Source organism: Podarcis gaigeae, assembly GCF_964106915.1.
Source record: "Podarcis gaigeae genome assembly, chromosome: 14".
NCBI classification, from domain to species: domain Eukaryota; kingdom Metazoa; phylum Chordata; class Lepidosauria; order Squamata; family Lacertidae; genus Podarcis; species Podarcis gaigeae.
This window is the reverse complement of record NC_139690.1, coordinates 32,222,622-32,244,769: the sequence shown is the minus strand read 5'-3', so window position 1 is coordinate 32,244,769 and position 22,148 is coordinate 32,222,622. Positions and strand designations below refer to the sequence as shown.

Here is a 22,148-nt window from a genome sequence, read left to right as displayed (position 1 = left end):
GGCGTTACTCTGGCCACCTTTGGACCCCCATTACAATGGTGTTTCCACCTCACTCAATACGCAGAAAACTCGTCTGTCAAGTCTCAAGTCAGTATCAGTTGTTGAACAATACCGAAAGTCCAGTATTTCCTCCGTCGAGGCGGGTTTGGCGTCAGGGCGGCCTAGGAGTTGATCACGTTTCCTGACCACGTCTCGTGCTTTATCCCCGGAGCGAGGTGAGTGATGACCACCTCCACGGCCTGGAGCTTCTCGTTCTTCGGAGGGATGGTGCACACCTTGTAGGTGACTTCATCCCCGGTCACTGGGACGTATTCTCCTTCAATGCTTTCAGGAGGCAGGGGGAGAAGATACAAAACAAAATAATTGCCCAAGTGGTTCCCCAAGTGGGTGGCATCCCCTAGGGATTCCCTAAGAGGCAAGGGGGCAGCAGGGGGTCTCTGGAGGCGTCAACGGCTCCCAGAGTATGACTGGATCAAGGTCATCCATTTGGTTTACTTTGTTCCAACTGAATTGTTTCAATTGGATTTTGAATAAATGTGCAATCAATCGTTACTGTTTAGAATTTTACTGTGTTGTTATCTTCCTTAGTGAGTCGTGCAAACTGCTGTTTGCTGAATAATGCTTCTTGTAGGGTAGGGTAAGGGGCACTGGGGATGCGTTTATGGAACCAAGGGAGTGGTAGCCCCAAAAAGTTTGGGAACTACTGGGCTAGATGAACCATTCATCTCATCACAGGACTTTGCCCTCCCAACTTGGTCATGCCCAAAAGCCACAAACTCAAAAAAGGGAACCCACAAGAATGTTTTTATTCATTCATCTGGTTCACACTAAACCGTGGTTTCCCCAAAGTGGTCGATATTTATTCACTCACCCCTGGAGATGGAAAACAAGTGTATGAACTGTGTTTCTTAGGACCCACCCTGTTTCTGTGGTTGTAACCTGTTCAAAACTGTTTTATCACTGGGTTTTAATTCTTGTAACCCACACTGGGACCTTGGGGTGAATGTGGATAAATCATAATCACCATAATGCTCCAATAATAATAATAATAATAATAATAATAATAATAATAATAATGAAATTTGAGCCTCAGAAATAAAGGTCATGGGCATGTACAGAACACACCTCCTTTGCCACTTCTGTATCTTAATGATTCCACAATACAACAGTGACTGGTGATTCATCAATGTTGATATTTCATGACTTTGCTTCATTTACATGACTAAGAAGTTGTGGTGCGGTCGATGGCAATGTTATATATCTCATCCAGGGGTCAATGAACTCAGAAGCCTGGGAAAGCCAGTGCTAAGCCTATCCTTTGTGTTCAGCAAACCACAGATTAGCCACGAGTTGTCCGACAGACAATCACGCAGACCAAGGCTTGCTTCTCCACAGCTTGCTTGGGTTTCCAGCTGCTCTTGGCCTCTGGCCTTTGTGGCTTAGCTGTACAAACCCCAGTTGAGAAAGGGGGCCAGATTTGCACGTAATGCTGAGTCATAGATAAGAGACAAATGAAGCTTGGTAAGCCAGCGACAAACCACGGCTTCAGCTTCATTCTAGGGCACAGGTGGGGACTCTTCCCATCTCGTCCTCCCCAGGCCATCACCCTGCCCCCCTCACCAGCTTTGCTCTGCACCACAAGCATTCTTGCCTGGCTGCTGGGACGTGCCCTTGAATTCTGATCGTGCATTTTGCTTGCCTTGGGTGGAGTGTGGCATGTAAGGGTGTGCAGAAAACAACTGACTTTGCAAAGGTAAAATTTACATTCATTGCTCCGCCAGCTTTGCCTCTGGCCCTGGCTCACTGCTCAGTGCCGGATTTACGTATAAGCTAAACAAGCTATAGTTTAGGGCCCCGGGGGCCCCCAAAAAAATTTAAAGGGGGGAAAAACTGGGTGTACATTTCCAAAATTTAAGATAAAAAACAAAAGAAAACCTACAAACAGCAATAATGTTTTGTGTTGTGTAGGCTCTTATGATGTAAGTAATGCTAGCCTGCTCCCTAAAATATCACTGGTTTGCTCATTTCTATATATAGGCTGCCTACATTCTGCATGGACAAGCTGCATGGCAACATGCGCAAATGTCTTTAGATACCTATTAGGTCCAAAAAATTGGGACACGGGTGATGCTGTGGGTTAAACCACAGAGCCTAGGACTTGCCGATCAGAAGGTCGGCGGTTCGAATCCCTGTGACAGGGTGAGCTCCCGTTGCTCGGTCCCTACTCCTACCAACCTAGCAGTTCGAAAGCACGTCAAAGTGCAAGTAGATAAATAGGTACCGCTCTGGCGGAAAGGTAAACGGCGTTTCCATGCACTGCTCTGCTTCGCCAGAAGCGGCTTAATCATGCTGGCCACATGACCCAGAAGCTGTACGCCGGCTCCCTCGGCCAGTAAAGCGAGATGAGCGCCACAACCCCAGAGTCGTCTGCGACTGGACCTAATAGTTAGGGGTCCCTTTACCGTTACCTTAAGTCCATAAATTACCATATAGCATATATTCAACACTAAAAAACAGTGACAATTTGTTGCTGACAAAGGACAGCTGGACATATAAAGGGTCCCATTACCTTCAGTAGCTTAGGGTCTCATCAAACCTAAATCCAGCCCTGCCACTGCTGACATGTGGTCCCCAGAAAGTTGCCGTGATGGGAATAATGCAGCCCTCAGGATGAAAAAATGAAGGGCAGATCCATTCTCCCCACCCTACCCCCGCCACTTACTCAGAAATGTGCACAAAGATGTCTGGACTGCCATCGACAGGCGTGATGAAGCCATGGCCCTTGGAGCGGCAGAAACATTTACACACACCCTTGTAGGTAGGCCCTTCAGAGGCTCTCGTCGTCCTGTGAGGAACAAAAGCAAGTTCAGAAAACCATTCTCCACCTCTTCTTAAATTAGGGTGCAGAAGTCAGCTTCTTGGGAATTAATGTGGCTGCTTCTAAAAGTCAGGTTTCTTGTCCATATGGAGAAAAGCACTCGGGCAACATCTCTGCTGAAAGCTGAGAAGCCTGAATTCGAGTTCAAGTGATGCCACAGGGTGCTTCTGTGTCCTGTGGAACTACTCACCACCCACTTACAACTAGCAGAAGAAAAATGAACTGTGGCAGGGCACACACTTCACATGCGGAAGGCCACAGCTATGATCCCGACATCTTCAGGTAGGGCTCAGAGGGAAACCTACTGAAAACCCTGGATTTCCTTCAGCAATACTAAGTTGGATGGACTAATGGTCAAACATGGCACAGGGCAGCTTCCCTGTATCCCTACATTCTTAACAAACCATGCAAAATGAGGAGAAATCAGGCAAATGTATGCAGGTAGCAGAATTCAGATTTTCAAGAGAGAACTGGGCACGATGCTATAGAATGTAGTGTTCTTTTTAGGAAAATAGGGTGAAATTCAACACCGTGCTATTACAAATATTCCATCTGTTTGCCAGAACCCCCCTCCAGTGTGCTGTTCTGTGGGTTCCCCCAATCCCCCCACAAGCCAATTCCAGGGGGTGGGGAGCCCTGCTACGCAAACAGATGCCCTCATGCAGGGCTTCTAAGTGAATCTCACCCATAGAGATGCATCCAACTACATGATACTCAGAGTAGACCTGCTGAACTTGATGGGCTTTGATTAGTCATGCCCATCTATTTAAGAGGGTCTACTCAAGAGTTGGATAAGCATCAAATGCAACCCACAGGGAACTGCTTTACACTGAGCCAGACCAGGGGCCAATCTAGCACCCAGTCATCAAGAATGACTGACAGCCGCTCTCCTGGGATTGAAGCAAGAGGCTCACCTGGAGACACCGAGAACTGAACTGTCTGAAACAGCTGTTGAGCTAGATGGACCAATGGTCCGATTTAGGATAAGGCAGCTTCCTACATTTGTAGGTAGGAATCAGAATCTGGGAAAGAGTGTCAGAATCATCCAAGGGCAAAGCAGAGCTCATAACTGGCCTTGAAGACATGGCCTTCTATGATCATCAGAACATCATCAGAACCTCCTGGATCAGGCCAATGGCCCACCTAGACCAGCTTCTGTTCTCACAGTGGCCAACCAGGTGCCTCTTCTGGGAAACCTACAAGCAGGACCAGAGTTCAACAGCACTCTCCCCTCTTGCAGTATTCATGAGAATAGCCATCACAGCTAGCAGCCGTATCTTCCTCCATGATTTTGCCTAATCCTCTGTTTAAGCCATCCACGTTGGTGGCCATCACTGCCTCCCTGCAGCAGCGAGTTCCATAGTTTGTGCAGTTTGAAGTTCTTCCTTTTATCTGTCTTGAATCTTCCAGCATTCAGCTTCCCTGCGTGTCCCCCTCAGCTTCTAGAGGGAGCGAGAAAAAGGGTTCTTCATCTATCTGTTCCCTCCACACCATGCATAATTCTATAATATTCCGTACTCGCCTTTTCCCTAAAAATTCCCAAACTCTGCATCCGGGGAGCCTCTCCGTCCCCTGGACCCTTTTGGTCTCCCCTTTTTTTCTGAATCTTCCCCAAAATCTGCAATATCCTTCTGCCGCCTTCCTCACCTTGACGAACTGGACCTAAGACTTTCCGACGCCATGGAGAAGCCCGCCTGCCTTGAGTGAGTGAGGGCACAACTTTCTACAGAGCATGGTAGGCCGTTCTCCTCCCATGCCCTTTCGCTTCCCCGCCCGCCCGCCACCTCCCTCCTCTCAACACAACTTCTGAGCTTCTGGCCTGGGTGCGATTGTGACATAGCCAGCCATCCCAGAGTCATTTGTACTTCCCCGCTTGTCATAATGTCATTCAGCTGCAAGCTGAGCTAACCTTCAGAGCCCCAGGGGATTCAGTCAGTGACACACCCAACTTACAGCTGAGAGATTACGCTCTGCTGCTCAATTCAGTATTTTGCAGGGTGGGGGAGGGGGTTGCATATCAGGGATTTGTCTCAGCAAGACCAACGCTCAGTGGAAATCTACAGTGACCTCTCAAACATCTACGGCCAGAGTCATTCCTTCCTGGGTGGGCTGTATGGAGGTGATCACAGAAGGAAGCAGGCAGGGCGAGGCTTGCAAAGGTGAGTGACCAGAGTCGTCGTCTTCTTTGGCGATCACTCGTAGCAGAGTAAGATTGTCTTCCATAAACACAGTTTCAACAGTGTGTCCGTAATAATAATAATAATAATAATAATAATAATAATATATTATTTATACCCCACCCATCTGGCTGGGCTTCCCCAGCCACTCCGGGCGGCTTCCAAAAAATAAAATAAAATACTGTAATACATCAAACATTAAAAGCTTCCCTAAACAGGGCTGCCTTCAGATGTCTTCTAAAAGTCTGGTAGTTGTTGTTCTCTTTGACATCTGGTGGGAGGGCGTTCCACAGGGAGGGCGCCATTACCGAGAAGGCCCTCTGCCTGGTTCCCTGTAACTTGGCTTCTCGCAGTGAGGGAACCGCCAGAAGGCCCTCGGTGCTGGACCTCAGTGTCCGGGCAGAACAATGGGGGTGGAGATGCTCCTTCAGGTATACTGGACCAAGGCTGTTTAGGGCTCTAAAGGTCAGCACCAACACTTTGAATTGTGCTCAGAAACGTACTGAGAGCCAATGTAGGTCTTTCAAGACCGGTGTTATGTGGTCTCGTAAATGACTGTGGAGGCCAATTCTGGATCCACACGTCCTTTCCACAGTAGGAACCTAGGTTTCCAGGCGGGAGTTGATCATGGCGAGGGTTTGCCAAGTGTGCCTTCCTCTTATTATATTTCTCCCTTTCATCCTGAGTTCAAGCGTCTTCAAAGTCCATGACACCTTTGGTAAAGGCTGTTCTCCAACTGGAACACTTACAGGCCAGTGTTTCCCAGTTGTCGGTGTTCATACTACTTTTTTTTTTTTAACCAGAGACAACACCAGTGATGTAGGAATGCCTTTTGTTATTAATTTATAAAATATATTTGTATACTGCTATATCATAAAAATGTATGTTGAAGCGATTCACAGCAATAAACATGTAAAACCATATAGTAGAAGCCTTAAAAGTTAAAAACAAGTTAAAAGCAAAAGAGTTTAAAATGTTCATTGTGGTACCAGCAATTCAGAGTCAGGTAAGAAGCAAATTATCCCGAAGCAGCTGTAAAATGGATTCCAACACTAGATTACAGTTATTACTATTATTTCATCTATCTGCCTAACAAAATTTATATACCACTTTATGGTAGCAAAACCTCTAAGGGGCTTAACAAGAAATATTAACAATAAAAAACAGATGAAAACAATGAAAAACTGTTTTAGAAGATTGAAATTTAAAGTAAAGGAGATTAAAACACAGCAACATCAGTATCTCTGATTAGGCTTGTCTAAGCAAAAATGTTTTAAATGAGCACCAAAATAATACAGCAAAAGTGCCTGTCTGATGTCAACAGGCAGGGAGTTCCAAAGCGTAGGGGCTCTGCACTAAAAGACCTTGCCACTGTGGAATGGGCAGTATGTGGCACTGCCAGTTCTGCAGATGGATGTGGAAGAGTGGGCACACATGGAATAAGGTGATCTCACTGGCCTCAAGCAGTATATACCAACAGTGACTTCTTGAACTTGGCCGGGATGACAAATCAGTGACTGGTGCAGATCTCTGAGGGTCTCCCTGCCGCCAGCAACTGTTCTGCAGCGTCTGCAGTTTCTGGGTCAGGAGCAACAGAGGTCCCACACAGAATGCATTGCAGTAGTCCAGTCCTGAAGGCACAAGGCCTGAACTACTGTGGACAAGTTCTCCCAGTCCAGGAACTGTCACAGCTGCTGTACCCGGCGCAACTGATAAATAGGTGCTTCTAGCAATGCTCTATTCATTATTGCTGTGGCGAGAGGGAGAGTGCAGTGCTGAGTTTGTTGGGTGTGTGCGTTGGGATACATTTAGGATGTCCATGTGTCCTACTTGACGGAGGATAGTCCTCTATTGGAAGAAGTCCATCTGCCTCCTTTTGGTTCCTTATTTTGGATTTGATGGGAAGTTGCCCATCAGCAGTTCTAGCTCCTCGATGGATGGTAGGCTGAACCACAGAGGCCATCACATTATTCCCACTGTGGTGAGATGCAGTGCTCTTATTCTGGGGGAAAAATGTGCAGGAACACTGCCCAATCCCTCCTGCTTCTGCGCCAGCGGAAGAGGGAGGGGGCTGCTCTGTGAACGGGCAGAGCTAATGCGCAGGGAAGAAACGCCCCCTAAGCGTCTGCTCCACAAGCTGCCCTGTCTCTTCTGCTTGCTTGAGTAAGCCAGAGAGACAGGGCGGCTTGCAGAGCTGAAGCAAGGGAGGCTTCTTCCTGCGCGTCAGCTGTTAGCCCAGGAGGTTGGAGAGCCTCATAAAAGCTCTGCCGCCTCTCTGTCTCTCCAGTGCCCATAAAGGATGTCCTCTTTGAGCTCCAGGGAAAGTCTTCTCATGAGCCAGAGGCATGGCATGGGGAGAGGTGCTGGAACACAGTTCCAGCTTGTTCCAGCTGAAAAAAAAGCCCTGGTGAGATGTACAGTGGAACCTTGGTTCTCGAACTTAATTCATTCCGGGAGTCTGCTTGACTCCTGAACGTTTGAAAACCAAGGCGCAGCTTCCAATTGGCTGCAGGAGCTTCCTGCACTCAAGTGGAAGCCACGTCAGACGTTCAGCTTCTGAAAAATGTTCGAAAACTGGAACACTTACTTCCAGGTTTTCGGCGTTCAGGAGCCAATTTGTTAGTCAACTTAGCGGTTCGAGAATCAAGGCTCTGCTGTATAGCAATTCTACTTAAATTATAGCTGTTATTTCCACATTTGCATTTATAAATATATAAACATGCAAACTTTATGCAATTATGCGTCCTCCTTCTCCCCCCCCCACCTACCCTAATTATTCATTTTATTTTTTCATGGTGATGCCTAACTGGTTGCCTAGGCTCATTTCAAAATAGAAATGGGAGACTGAGAAAAGTGGAGAGCAGGGGGTACCCTGCGTCAAGAACCCCATCCCACCTGCTCCCCTTGATACTCACGCTGAAAATGTGCGCGTCCTCCGTGTCGGAAGCGGGCTTGGGATGAGGTAGCCTCTCATCGGAGATGGGGAACGCTCTCTGGTCCTCCGCCCTTCTGGGAGTCGGAGGCTGCGTGGAGACGGAGGCTGCTCGTGAGCAGAAGCAGATTCTGAAGACATTTCAAAGACCTAAACAGGAGAGGAGGTCTTGTTTTAGAAGCAGGAGTTTAGCTGACCAATCTTCTCATTAATTTAGTTTTGGCTCATGCAAGCTAAATGTCAGCCGCTCTCTCTCAGCTATCCATTACAATGATGCTCTGAGGTGGTGTCCATTAGGGCTGGGCGATACAGTGGCACCTCGGTTTTCAAACATCTCGGAAGTCAAACGTTTCGACTTTCGAACACCAAAAACCTGGAACTGCCTGCTTCAGCTTTCGAACACTTTTCAGAACCCGAACATGCCACGCGGCTTCTGTATTGAGTTTTCCAGAAGTAAATGCTTCCATTTTTGAACATTTCAGAAGTCAAACAGTCTTCCAGAATGGATTACATTCATAAACCGAGGTACCACTGTATCTGGTTTTCAACACTGTGATGTATTACCAGCTAAACATTGTGATATACCAATTGGCTGGCTTCACTGTTTTCCCCACATTGTGATTTTTGCATAGCATGCGCACAAACACACACACAACATGGATTCGCAATTATATTGCCAGGTCAAAAATTATGAAACTGGTATCACAATATGGACTTCAAACCGGTTTTGGACGATATATCAATATATTGCCCAGCCCTAGTGCCCATCTTTGAGTAGAACAGAATGTGTCCTTTTTTACCTTACTGCAGGCTGAGAACTTTTAGCTAATCATGCTTTGCAATCTTTTGTTGTATTTTAATCAGGTATTATATGCTTCTTTAAAAACAAGCAAACCTATAAATGACTTTGAGACCAAAAAGAAATTTTTGGTAGTAAGCGACAAATAATTATCCTAAATAATGATAATAATAAATAATGATAGAACTGACAACACATTACTAAGACTCTTGCTCAGGAAAATGCCCTAAAACACAACAGGAAACCAATTCAACAGAGAGAGTTTGGATCCAACGTCAATGAAGCTCCCAGATAGACGATCGCATGAATTATGCAGAGGATCTTTGCCTGACATCTTATGTCAATGTGACAATTTTCCACCCCTTGTAACAATAGTGAAAGAACAAAAAAATTTGGCTTATTAGTAGGAGAACAGACTCTCTCTCTCTCTCTCTCTCTCTCTCTCTCTCTCCTCATCCTCTGTTTAATTGCTCCAGGTATGAAGAGGTTATAACTTTTAAAAAACAAAACAAATGAAGTCAAGATCCCATGAGGAATAATATGCATTCACTCCAACACACCATCAAATTCCAGAGAGTATCATCATGCTGCTGGAAACAAGGAATTTCTCACACTTCATGGTAACTTGGTAAACACACACACACACACTTAGAACCAAATAGCAGTCAGAGCATGTTAAAAAGACAAAATGTTGACGGCTCAAAAGTGGAAAGTTAAGTTATTCCCTCCTTGAAAGGAATGGCTTAATAAAGTTTGGGCCATTTCCATAATGGCGAAAAAAACATATTATCTAAGAGCAAGATATGCAAGCAAATGCAGAAATAAATTTTGGGAAAACTAGTCTCCCTCTTGGCAGTGTGGCCCAGAAAACAATTATCTCCCGCAAAAGCAAATTCAAGTAGGTTCTGAGGTTTGTTTTTAGAGCAAATGTTAATTTATGATAAGTTATATTTTCTTGCAGGAATATTTATGATCTGAAGGAATTTTATCTGAAGCAGGGTTTCACTGATTATTGTTAATAATTGTCAAATTGTTAAATACGTAAATAATGTTCAAAATCGCAAGTGCCATAAATTAAAAAAGACCAAACACTGAGTATTTGATATTTTATATGGCTTTAAGATTCCAAAGGTCCAAACTCAGTGGGAAGTTGGCGTAAGGCAGTTGAAAAGGGGCAGAGCAACTGACACAAATTAAGCAATACTGTCTCTGTGAATACACCATACATTTAAAGCACATTCCCCTGCCTAAACAATGCTGGGAACTGTAGTTTACCCCTCACAGAGCTGCAATTCCCAGCACCCTTAACAAACTAGTGTGTGCCTGCTTTAAATGTATGGCCAGGGGAGAGGCTTTTAAGAAGAAAAGTTGTCCCGAAGGGAGGTGAGAGCTCTCAATAGAACCTGCATTATCAGGGGCACTATACCAGATGTCAGAGACACACAACAGGGGAAAGAGAAAGAATATCCATGCTGTGCTCATAAATTTCCAGAGCCATCTAGGCAAGCAGTTTGCCCAATCCACTAGGGCAATTATGGGAAAGTTCCACAGTGCTTCACTTGGCAGATTTGATACACAAACTAAAGCAATTATGGAGGGTGGGAGCTGAGTAGTGTATTTATTCAAGAGGGGCAAAAAGTATATACTCCAATATTTATTTATATTTTTAAGCATTAGCCAGGTTGGCCTTCCTGAAGCCCCCATGTTCAGTAGCCGTATAGCTCTGTGAATTCCACACACCGGCAGTCATCCTGCCCCTGAACAATTTCCATCCCAGCAGGTCATGGACTACTATTTAACCTGTCAGACTCGCTACCTGAGTTTGCATTCTTCCTCTGCCCTCCCAGTCCCCTTTTTCTTTTATGTGTGTGGCTTTTTGCCCAGAAACCTGCAGGCAGGAACTGTCCTGTATATAAGCTGCTCTGGGAGCCCTTTTGAATGAAGAGCCGGCTACAAATGTTCCGAATAAATAAGGATGGCTGGCTGGGCAAGCAGGGATGATCTTCTATTGATGCAAAACAATAACCAAATTCTGGCCACCCCAGAGCAAAACATGAACATGAATGAGCTAAAGCCCAGCCTGCAGCTTCCAGCACACGACATCAGTCCGATTCTTGCCACAGGGCTTCTGGATTTCTACAAACCACGCGGAGCAGAGAGAGGGGAAACCCAACAGCCATAGTTTTACTCTTTCGCCTCCATAGCATGCTGTCACCCTTCAGTTTACACATCAAGGCAAACACAACAGAGGCTGACTCACTTAATTGCCAGCGCTTATCCAATTCCCTTGCTCTCTGCCCTGCTTGCTCAGAACACAAAACACAAGCAGCAGTTCAGCGGAAATGAAGCCTTTGTCTCCCTCCCAGCCAGATCCCCTGAGGCCAGACCAAGAAAACAGATTTCTGTCATTTGTCACAGGACAGTCACAGGGAAAGGAATAATACACAGCAAACTGTTTCAACATCAGAGGAGGAAGAGAATGCTGCGTAGGAAACAGATCAGCCTTCCCAACTGGGTACCCTTTCAGATGTTTCGGACTATAGCAGTGGCTGCCTGCAAGATCTGGAGTGCAACAGGTTGGCGAAGACTGCTATATAGCATCTATGAATAAAAACTCAGACAAAGCTACGGCTTAAGCGCTTTGCATTTGCAAATTCCAATTCTGCTAACTGAGGCATGCTGTAATCTCATGACTTTAGCAGCAGTCTTAACAACAAATCTGACCACATTTTAAAAAATAAAAATTAAAAAGCAACCCTTGCTCTGCTTAATGCTTCCAAAGGCCAGAAACAGACACAACCCTACTTCCTTCCTCCCAATTGAAGCCCTCTTGCCAAATCTACAAACAGCAGCTGGATGAAGTAATTAAGAATATCTCAATGTGCCAGGATGGACCTAGACTGAAGCTCGGAAATAACATTATTCAGCGCTCCCCTTCGTGAAACAGACAGGCATCTCTTCAGTGAGAAAATGAGCACATCAGGAAGAATGCTTCCAGCCCTCCTTGGCGAGCAAACTTTCTCCTTGCAGAGAGGTTATTTTTTATGTAGCAGTATACCTTCAAATGATACCTTCAAATGGTATCTCCCACCTATGCAGTCTGAAGTAGTACAGTCCACACTACTATCCCAGGACTCTACCATCTCATTGTGCTGCTTGCATAGTGCAGGTCTTGATCTGGCTAATTAACGTGCCATATTAACAATGCAAATTCCGGCAACTTGGAAGTCAGCACTGCTGAAAACAATGATAAATTGCTCCCAGGTAATTCTAACCCTATCTACTCAGAAGGGAAGCCCTCCTGAATTCAATGGGGCTTACTCCCAGGTAAGCAGGGTTAGATCATAGCAGAAGTCTTTTCTATCCCTTTTTGTCTTCCCTTGCAAACTGATTCAGGACTCACAATATCACCCCATCTGACAAGATAGGAGAGAAACATCTGTGGAGTTTGGGAAGCCACTTGGCCGGGTAGCAAAACCACACCCCTGACTCTTGCTCAAATTGAGATGGGCAAAGCAAGAGGAAGAGGCGTGCCAGGAAACATTGGTAACAGGGACCATATTTCTAGATCAACATGTGTACAGGCTCAAAACAGGTAGACGTGCTTTGAAACAGAGAAAACATGAAACAAAAATTATATGTGTGCACAAAGGATAGGCAAAAAACATTAAAATCAATCTCCACTGGCTTAGCCTACAACTCCAGATGTGAGAAAGATGCAATCCCAGCCAGGAACATGTCAAGAACACCTGAAGGCGAGTAATGCCATCAGCGATATGTTAAAATCAGTGATTAAACTATATTAAATCACGTGCTGACAACTCATGTCTATGTTCCGTACAGGCTTGTCTAAACAAAAGACATTTGTTTACATGTGTTTCGATCTGGGTTTTTGCTTACCATTGTTTTCAATTATGTTTTGAAAAACATTCTGCATGAGTGTTTTTAACTTTTTATTTATTTCATTGTCTTCTTCTTTTTGTAAACCGCTTGAGATTCATTGGCTGTTTTTTTACAATCAAGCAGTATGTTAATCTGCTAACATAAATGGCCTGCATGAACAGAAAGGTCTAGTGCTGGAGCAAAAGACCACAAAGATGGTGTGAGGTGAAGCTCTGTAATTGGCAGGGGCCACCACTAAGAAGCCACTGCACACAAAACACCCTTGTTGCCCACCCTACTTTATTTGACAGGGGGCACCCAGAGCAGGACCTCCAAAGAGGTTTGGAACGCAAGAAGCTGCCGTTATACCAAGTTGGACCATTGTGAAACATGTTTTCCTTTGAAATTAAGACAGGTTTCTGGGCCAGAGAGTCATGGCTCAAAGGCAAGGGCTGCACTGCCCACCAAATATGAGAAAGATTATCCACCCATCTCTCTGGCTTCTGACACAGCCCATTTACATTCCAGCATATATTTTACAAGCATGAGGTCTAGAAACTTGATTGTCTCTCTACACTGTTTCTGTAAGAAAAACTGTAGCTCCAGTGTGGGGCTTGGTGGGTTGGTGGGCAGGGGAAGCAGCCTCTAGTATCTTTTTTTGTTAACCGTATTTTTAGCTCTATAGCACGCACCAGACCACAAAACGCACCTAGTTTTTGGAGGAGGAAAACAAGAGAAAAAAAATCTGAATATCAGAAGCCAGAACAGCAAGAGGGATCGCTGCGCAGTGAAAGCAGCAATCCCTCTTGCTGTTCTGGCTTCTGGGATAGCTGCGCAGCCTGCATTCGCTCCATAAGACGCACACACATTTCCCCTTACTTTTAGGAGGGAAAAAGTGGGTCTTATAGAGCAAAAATTATGGTATTTAAAGGAAGCAGTGACTCTCAGAAAACTTGAGTCCTGCCCTCATTAGGTGGATTTTCTGCACAGAATCATAACATGAACAGAGGGCTAGCTGCAACATGGCCCAACAGCTCTGTGAAGGGAAAAAGAGACCCCACTGGCCCCTCCTTGCATTATCTAGTAGTATGTCGCAACAACCTTGCCTTGGTAAAAAGAGATGCTTCTCTAGACCTTGAGACAGGAACACAAAGCAGGCGAAAAGGCAAAATGTATTATTATTATAGCATCGCACTGTCTTGTAATCTTGATTGAAAACAGAACATCCTCAACTTGGGCGATCTCCGGATGTTGCCGCACTCCAAGTCCCATCATGCTTTTAAGTTCAGAGAAAAGGCGAGCAAGAGGAAACACGACAGAGAAGAAAATGGACACAGAAAAGTTGTTTCTCCCTCTCGCGTAACACGAGAACTCAGACGCATCTGATGGAGCTGAATGCTAGAGATTTAGGTCAAGGAAAAGGCCTTCATTATGCAGCGCATAGTTTAACTCCGGTTTTTTTACTCCCTCAAGGGGCAGTGATGGCTACTAACTTGGGTGTCTTTCCTAGAAAATTAGGCAAATTCCTGAACAAGGAGGCTATCAATGACTACTAGCCAAAAGGGCTATGTTCTGCCTCTTCTTTCAGTGCCTCTAAATACCCACTAATGCTGTCCATGGATACAGAGTTTGTGTGCTCAGAAAAATGCCTGAATGTGGCTATCCTGACACAGGACAAGCGATCCAACAGAAGAACATACAAGAAGAGCCCTGCAGATTCAGGTCAAAGGCTCACCCAGCCCAGCACCCTGGTCTCATGGTCTTATGTAGCTCTTCTGAGAGACCTGCAAGCAAGACTTGAGCACAACAGCACCGTCTCAGCCAGAACATAACCACTGATGCACATATCTGGCTACATAAATCTGTCCAATCCTCTTTTAAAGACATCCAAGTTGGCAGACATCACTGCCTCCTGTGGGAGGGAGTTCCACTGTTTATGTACCGCGTGAATAATTTAGCTGTCCTGAATCTTCCAACCTTTGTCTCTGCCAGCAGCAAAACGTTTCTGGCCAGCTCTGCCATTTGGTGCACTTAAAAGATACGTGTGTGGGCCTGAGGCACGTTGCATCCGCTCCTCATACAGTTGTACCTCAGGTTACAGGCGCTTCAGGTTACAGACTCCTCTAACCCAGAAATAGTACCTCAGGTTAAGAACTTTGCTTCAGGATGAGAACAGAAACCGCGTGGCAGCAACGGGAGGCCCCATTAGCTAAACTGGTACCTCAGGTTAAGAACAGTTTCAGGTTAAGAATGGGCCTTCAGAACGAATTAAGTTCTTAACCCGAGGTACCACTGTATATCCAACACTATTTCACCCATGAGCACAGATAGCTGCCTCATACTGAATCAGGCCTTTGGTCCAGCCCAAGCTGTAACAGGAAGGAAGGCCATCCAGATGCCTGGGGGAATCCCTCAGGAAGAGTATTCCCGCCTCTCCCAAAACTGGCTTCCAGCAACTGCTATCCAGAGGCATCCTGTTTTCCCAAAAGTAGAGAAAGAACAGTCATCATGACTGGAAGCCATTGATAGCCTTCTCTGTGAATTTGTCCCTTTTTTTAAAAAAAAAGCTATCCAAGTTGGTGGCCATCCTGTGGCCTGGAGTTCCACAGTGTAACTATGTGCTTGTCCTTTCTTTTATCTGTCCTGAATCTTCCAACCTTCTGCAGGCATAGTGTGCGCTCCAGCCACTAAGCTTTGAGGCCTTGGGAAATATTGCTTCCCACTCCAAGTCCCTGGGGATGGAGATAACTTTATTACAATACCAATAATAACAAGGCTTTCAGCACGGATGCCGATGATTCAACAGCAATTCATCAAACAAGCTGTCACGAGATTTTTCCACCTAGCAATTAAGATACATTTCATTGCGTTGTCAAAAAAGCAGCCCACGCTCAACGCACCTCGCAACCCGAAGGATCCTCACCCACTTTTTGAAAAGCCAAAACCGCTCATCTTCACCATCAACACTGCATGTGTGGCCCATCAATTAATCCAGCCCCTTTTCCTACACCAATGTTCATATACTGACTTGATGGTTATTCTTACATTGGGAGAAAGTCTCAACACAGATATCCACCGTCTGGTCACATCAAGGCTTGACTACTGCAGTTGGGTCGGGGGGGGGTGTGTACATTGGGGCTGCCCTCGAAGACTATTCAGAAGTCTTAATCAGGTTCAGGACAGATTACCATATTTCCTGGGACTTGCCAAGCTCAACTGTATTTTGCAAACGTTTTAAAGATCACCACTGCATTCTAGTAACCTTTCAGGAGCAAGGATATATGAAAGGCCAGCTGCATAGGCAGTCAGTCAACTGCTCTTCTGGTGCAGGGACTTCTTTGTGGCGGCACCTTGGTTGCAAAGACTTCAGTGCTGTTAGCTTTCATGTCCCAGAGAAGGCTGCTTTATTCTCTCTAGCTAATGCAGAGCTGGGAAATCCTGGACCCAGGAGCCAAACGCAGCCCCCCAGGCCTCTCTGCCGGGCCCTCCCTCCCTGCCTGTCCAGGCCCCACAGCGTACTACTCATTCACACACACACCCCACTTGAGTGTTCTTGCCTGGCTGGAGAGTGTCTTTGAATGCTGACTGTGCCTCTTTGCTTCTCTGGACAGAGGACTGGGAAGGGATTGCAAGTGTGTGAAGAAAACATCCTGCAGTACAAAAGTATCATTTTCATTCATTGCTGAACCCATTTTTACCTCTGCCCTCAAGCTGAAACCCCTGTTTGAGTGTATGTTGCTGCATTCTGCATTTCCTATCACAGAATGCTATTTTACTGCTTTTTATGACTTTTTACTGCATATTTAAATTGACGTCTTACTCCCAAGCTTCAACTTTTGTTAGGGGGCTTAAAAAAAAAAACAACGGGAAGATCACTTGGAAGAAATGGATCTTAGCCAGATTTTGTTTGGGGCTGCTTTTTTCCTTATATAGAATTATTTATTTTTACCCAGCCTAACATTCTGAATAGTTTTGTACCATTGCCATATAAGTTGCCTGCTTTTGTTTTCCATTCTACAGTCGTACCTTGGATCCTGAACGCCTTGCGAGTCTAACGTTTTGGCTCCTGAATGACGCAAACGTGAGTGTTCTGGTTTGCAATCGTTCTTTGGAACCCAAACATTCAACGCGGATTCCAATTGGCTGCAGGAGCTTCCTGCAACCAATCAGATGCTGCGCCTTGGTTTTCAAACGTTTTGGAAGTCGAATGGACTTCCAGAACAGATTCAGTTTGACTTCCAAGGTACCACTGTATTGTGCTTTCATGAGACAAAACCTTCCCCTGCTTGAGCTATCTCCCAAAGGAGGCTTGTAAATAAGTCCTTAATGAAGGCTGCAATCCTAACCCCCTACTAACCTGGGATTAAGCCCCACTGATTTCAATAGGATTTACTTCTGAACAGACATGCTTAGGTATCTGCTGAGACTAACTCCAGTGCAATAAACTGGTTTGTACCCATGCACACACAGAGAGCTCTCCCTATCTTTCCATACACACAAACAAAAGGCAAGATAAGAGTTCAGGTACACCTTCCAGCCACGGAAAAAACACTCAAGGAGAGTGCAAAGCAAGGCCTGTAGGAGCAGAAATACAGTGGTGCCTCGCAAGACGAAAATAATTCGTTCCGCGAGTCTCTTCGTCTAGCGGTTTTTTTGTCTTGCGAAGCACGGCCATTAGCGGCTTAGAAAAAGGGGGGAAGGGAAAAAACTCACAAGAACTCGCAAGACGTTTTCGTCTTGCGAAGCAAGCCCATAGGGAAATTCGTCTTGCGAAGCACCTCAAAAACGGAAAACTCTTTCGTCTAGCGAGTTTTTCGTCTTGCGAGGCATTCGTCTTGCGGGGCACCACTGTAGTTTCTCTATTTTCCAGGGACATCCCTGATCGGTTTCTGATTTGATCCTAGAATGTCCCACTTTTCCTTAGGACGTCCCTATGTTGGAGGGTATGGAGTTATCCCACCCCCAAGCCATCTGAAGGCAATCGTGTATAGGGAGGTTTGTTTAATGTTTTATTATGTTTTTATATATGCTGGAAGCCTCCCAGAGTGGCTGGGGCAACCTAGTAAGATGTGTGGGGTATAAATAGTAAGATTATCATTATGGAATGGGATGTCCCTATTTTCATTGAGAAATGTTGTAGGGTATGTAGGAGTGTGTGGCCTGGTGACGGTTCTGAGGGCCAGAAAGAGAGTTCTAGAGGGCCACGTTTGACACCTGCCCCTGGTCTCGTCTGCCCATCCCTGGCATAAATGATTAGTATTTTTTGTTGATCTAAAAGAGCAACTTAAGTCTCTACTTCTTGAAACTACACATCATAAGGCTACATAACAGTGTACACACTGGGCTGTAATCTGCCTAGGCCTAACTCACAGGGTTGTTGCAACGATAAAATGGATGCAGGACACTGGGGAGATGGGCATAAATGCAATAAAGTGTAAAATAAACCTCCAGTTCAAATTTCACATCAGTCACTAACTCACTGGTTCTGGGTATGTTATATTTCTCTCTCTCATCACACTCTGCATATACAGGAATGGTCAATATTACAGGGCTTTTGCCCAAATTGCCAAGCTAATGTGGGTGAAGCCGTTTTGAAAACTTGAAATCCACAACTTTAAATGTGAATGATTATAAAACAGAGTTGGCAGCATGCAGAAGACTTTTTGACCAAGGAGATCAGAGTTCAAATCCACCCTCAATTATTGCAACTGAACTACGGTGCAACCTAACCTGCTTCATATTATTGTTTTTGTTATGTGGGTGGGGACACATGGAAGCTCTTTGGGAGGAAGGACTGGATACAGTACAAGGAGAAGAAACCATTATCTTTTGAATGCACTCAAGAGATGCAGACTGTAGCCAGAAACTCAACAGGTGCAGTCCCCTTGCTTGAAGGAATAGTGAATCATAGAATTCCTGCCTGCTAGGCAGCTGTTGAAAGGCAAAGCCCCACAAGAGAAAAGAAAATGTAAGTAGCAATTCTCTTGGGAGTAGGGCTGGGAGGAAATAGCAGGCTTGCCTCTTCTTCCTTGGACTTGCACAATCAGGCTGGCCAATTGTTTCTGGAACCCCAGACCGGATGCCAAGCTCCTTCCTGGAAAACTGCTGCCCATTGCAAGTCAGGTTCTCTCACACTCCCCACAACTGAAGTGGCAAAGAGGTTACACACCCACACAAAATACTACATTTTAAAAATGCAACATACCAGCTTTGTGTTATTGCTCCCCTGCCCATCAAACATGTTTTTCCCTGAACCCAAATACTGTTGCGATCCTAACCATGTCTTCTCAGAAGTAGGCCCTGTGGAATTCAGTGGGGCTTACTCTCCAGTAAGCGGCATTAGGGTTTTTGCAGATTCAGCAATCCTAAACTGTATTTACAAAAGATCAGGCCTCATCCAACGCAGCAGGACTTATCTGTCTGCAAACATGCATGGAGTTGTCCCATGACTATGGAATAAAAACTCCCATTTTAACAGAGAGGCAGCAATCCTAAACCCCACTTACTAGGGAGCAACTCCCATTGAGTTCAATGGGGCTTACTTCTGAGTAGACACAGTTAGGGTAGCACTGCTATTCTAAGTGAACCTGTTTTACCCCATCAGCTTTAGTATGTCCCTTTAAAAAAAAAGGCTTTCATTCCCTCCTCCCCTTGAAGGTGGGGGTGGGACCTTTTAATGTTCAGAAAGGAGAACACACCTTGAATTTTTTAAGGTGCCACAAGGTTGCTTTGATTAAAAATACACTTTTTTATATCTTCCAACATCGCCCCACAAACAAAGGGACCATCTCCCCACCCTTATATCAACTCTTCCAGGGTTAAATTAGTTTGGGAAGTCCTGCACCTCTCCATACACGCCCCCCCCCCCAAATCAATGAAAGCCTTTACCCTTTGTCTGCACCACCCCATAAAAATGAGGGGGGGGGCATGCAACTCACAAGTAACTTCACACACGCACACAACATGAGTGAATCCCCAAGTTTCAACGTCTGGTATCATTTCCCATTGGTGACTGCTTCTCTTACCTTACAATTTTCGTTGTGTCCTTTGGTGGGATTGTCCCGGGGGGCGGGCGGGGAACTTGCAGGATTTTTCCCGGGGTGTTTGGGGGGGGGGGAGAGGAGTAAAGCACCGAGGCCACTTCCTCCACCTCCCCAAAGCGAGAAGAACAGCGTTTACACATTTCGCCCCATATCTCAGGTTCTACAAATGCTAGAAACTTGCTCTTTTCAAACAAATGGAAGCTGGGGATCTGGAGATTATATTCGGGGGCGCAGTTGGGGTCTCTGCCCCCATCTTGCCCCCCTGCAGTCCCCCAGGGCTGTTGCATCCCCCTTTTCTCTTTGTTGCAAACTTCAATAGATCCACCCTTACTCTCAACTCGTCCCCACATTCTCGACCCCCACGGCTTGCAAGTTTCACTCCATCCTCCAAGCGCCCAGCTGAGGCTACGATCCCGACCCCGGGCACGCTTTCCATGGAGTAAAGCCCCGTTTAAAGGAGCGGGGCTTACTTCCGAGTAAACCCGCGCGCTACTTCCTCTTTTTTTTTCAAAGTTGCACACGCATCCATCAACTTTGCAGCCTCCCTTCGCGCAAAAAATAAAATAACAAAAATAAAATCCAAAAAAACCCCCACATTACCTATCTTCCCCTGCGAAGAGGTTCCGGGGCTGCCAGAAGCTGCTGCCACCTTTGCTTACTTGCTGCTGTTGAGTGCGCGCGCCTCTGCGCTTCCCCGGGCCCCAGTCGGGAGGTGGAGCGGCTCCGGGAAGGCCAGCCCCCGGCTAGGGAGGCCCCTCGGGGCGGGGACTCCTGCGCCGCTGCAGGAGGCGCGTTTACGAAGCTGGCTGGCTGCATGGTCTAAGCGCGGAGGGCATAGCTGTCAACTTATAAATTTGAAAATAAGGGACCAGCAGCCTTGAAAATAAGGGACCAGCAGTCAAAATAAGGGACCTGCAGCCGCACCTGTTCCAGGCACTCTAGTCTTCCTGTCCTCCTGCAGTCTGGTTAAACTCATGCTGGTAGCTTCGAGAACACTGTCCAACCAACTTTGTAACCAAAGGTTCAACTGAATAGAATCTGAATCGCATGCACCACAAGGCCTATGCAGCCTCAACTTAAGATGGCTCTGCACTGCAAAGTTTGCAAGCACGTGCAACAAAATGGCATCCAGCATTCAAAAAACCCCTCAGCTTGCATTAACTAGCCACACACAAGGCATGCAAGCTCCACCCCCCAGTCGTTCTTAGGCTTCTTATTGGGTGAGCAACACAGCCAAGCAACACAGTTGGAGCCTCCCTCCTCCCTGGCCGGTAGGCAGGGAGGGAGAGGAGCTGCTTCCTTTGAAATTTGAGGGACATCATTTAAGGAACATCCATCAATAAGGGACAGCAGCGGGACATGGCGCTGGAATACGGGACTGTCCCTTCAAATAAGGGACACTTGACAGCTATGCCGGAGGGTTCTCGGGGTACCGGGGCTTCGCCCCAAGAGGACAGGTCTCTGCCCCGAGGGAGCTTGCAAACTGGAGAACGCGGAAGAAAACGAGGAACGAAGATAAGGTGGTTTGCCCAAGGCTTGGGGTAGAGATTGGTGGCTTGTTGGTTTACAGGGAGTTCAGAATCATAGAATTGCCGAATTGGAAGGAAACTAAAGAGTCATCTAGACCAGCCAGCTGCAATATAGGAATCGCAGCTAGAGAGCCGGATATAGGGTTGCCATGTGTCCTCTTTCTCCAGGACTTGTCCTCTTTTTCAGGGTTAAAATTTGGGACAATTACATTTATGTGCTTTGAATGGCCATCATAGTGTCATCATCATCATCATTATTATTATTATTATTATTATTATTATTCATACAGAATGGTTATTGACATAAGTACTGTCAGGGCTGCCTCTAGGTCCCAGCTCACAGAGGACCAACGCCAGGTTGATGTAATGTACAAAAGTCTTTATTGAAGTTTGGTTTCCATTCCAACGCCAGAGCGTGCAGCCCTATGTCTTAACCTTAGATCGGCGAAGTCCCGTCTGACTCATCACCCCTTCCGCACCAGTTTAAGATCCTAGCCCTACTCCACCTCTTCCGTTGTTCTTTCCTCCTCTGGGTCCTCCTGCCCCCTGGGGTTTCCTCCTTTCTGGACTCTTCTGACGCTGACCCCCCTGAGTCTTGCCCCTCCTTCCGGCGGGCTTTAGGACCTGGCTCCCTATCCGGGCTACCTGCTGTGCCGCTCGCCTGTACATTTGAACTTGGCGCGCGCGCCCAGCCGGTAACCTTCCTCCTGACCGTTTCCCCGCTCTCCGATGGAGGCGTGGTCAATCCTGACTCCTCTCCTCTCGCTGGTAGTGAGAACACTGGTCCCGATTCCTGGGACTCCTTCCCCCCCCCACTGCGCTCTGGTAGGGAAGCTGGTCCTGATTTCCAACTGCTGCTCTGGGAGTCCCCGCTGGCCCCTTCCTTCTGGGGTTTCCCCCTTGGCACC

At 46.2% G+C, this 22,148-nt stretch overlaps 1 protein-coding gene across 1 annotated transcript; it reads right to left on the bottom strand.

The window, feature by feature from the left end:
- Positions 1-76: 76 nt before the first annotated feature.
- Positions 77-20,455, bottom strand: CARHSP1 (calcium regulated heat stable protein 1). The gene is made up of 4 exons (XM_083711042.1): positions 20,312-20,455; positions 7,971-8,137; positions 2,723-2,845; positions 77-324 (listed from the first exon to the last, which is right to left on the bottom strand). Exons 2-4 carry the CDS (start codon positions 8,126-8,128, stop codon positions 162-164), a joined length of 444 nt encoding a protein of 147 aa, XP_083567168.1. The 5' UTR covers positions 8,129-8,137; positions 20,312-20,455; the 3' UTR covers positions 77-161.
- Positions 20,456-22,148: the final 1,693 nt, after the last annotated feature.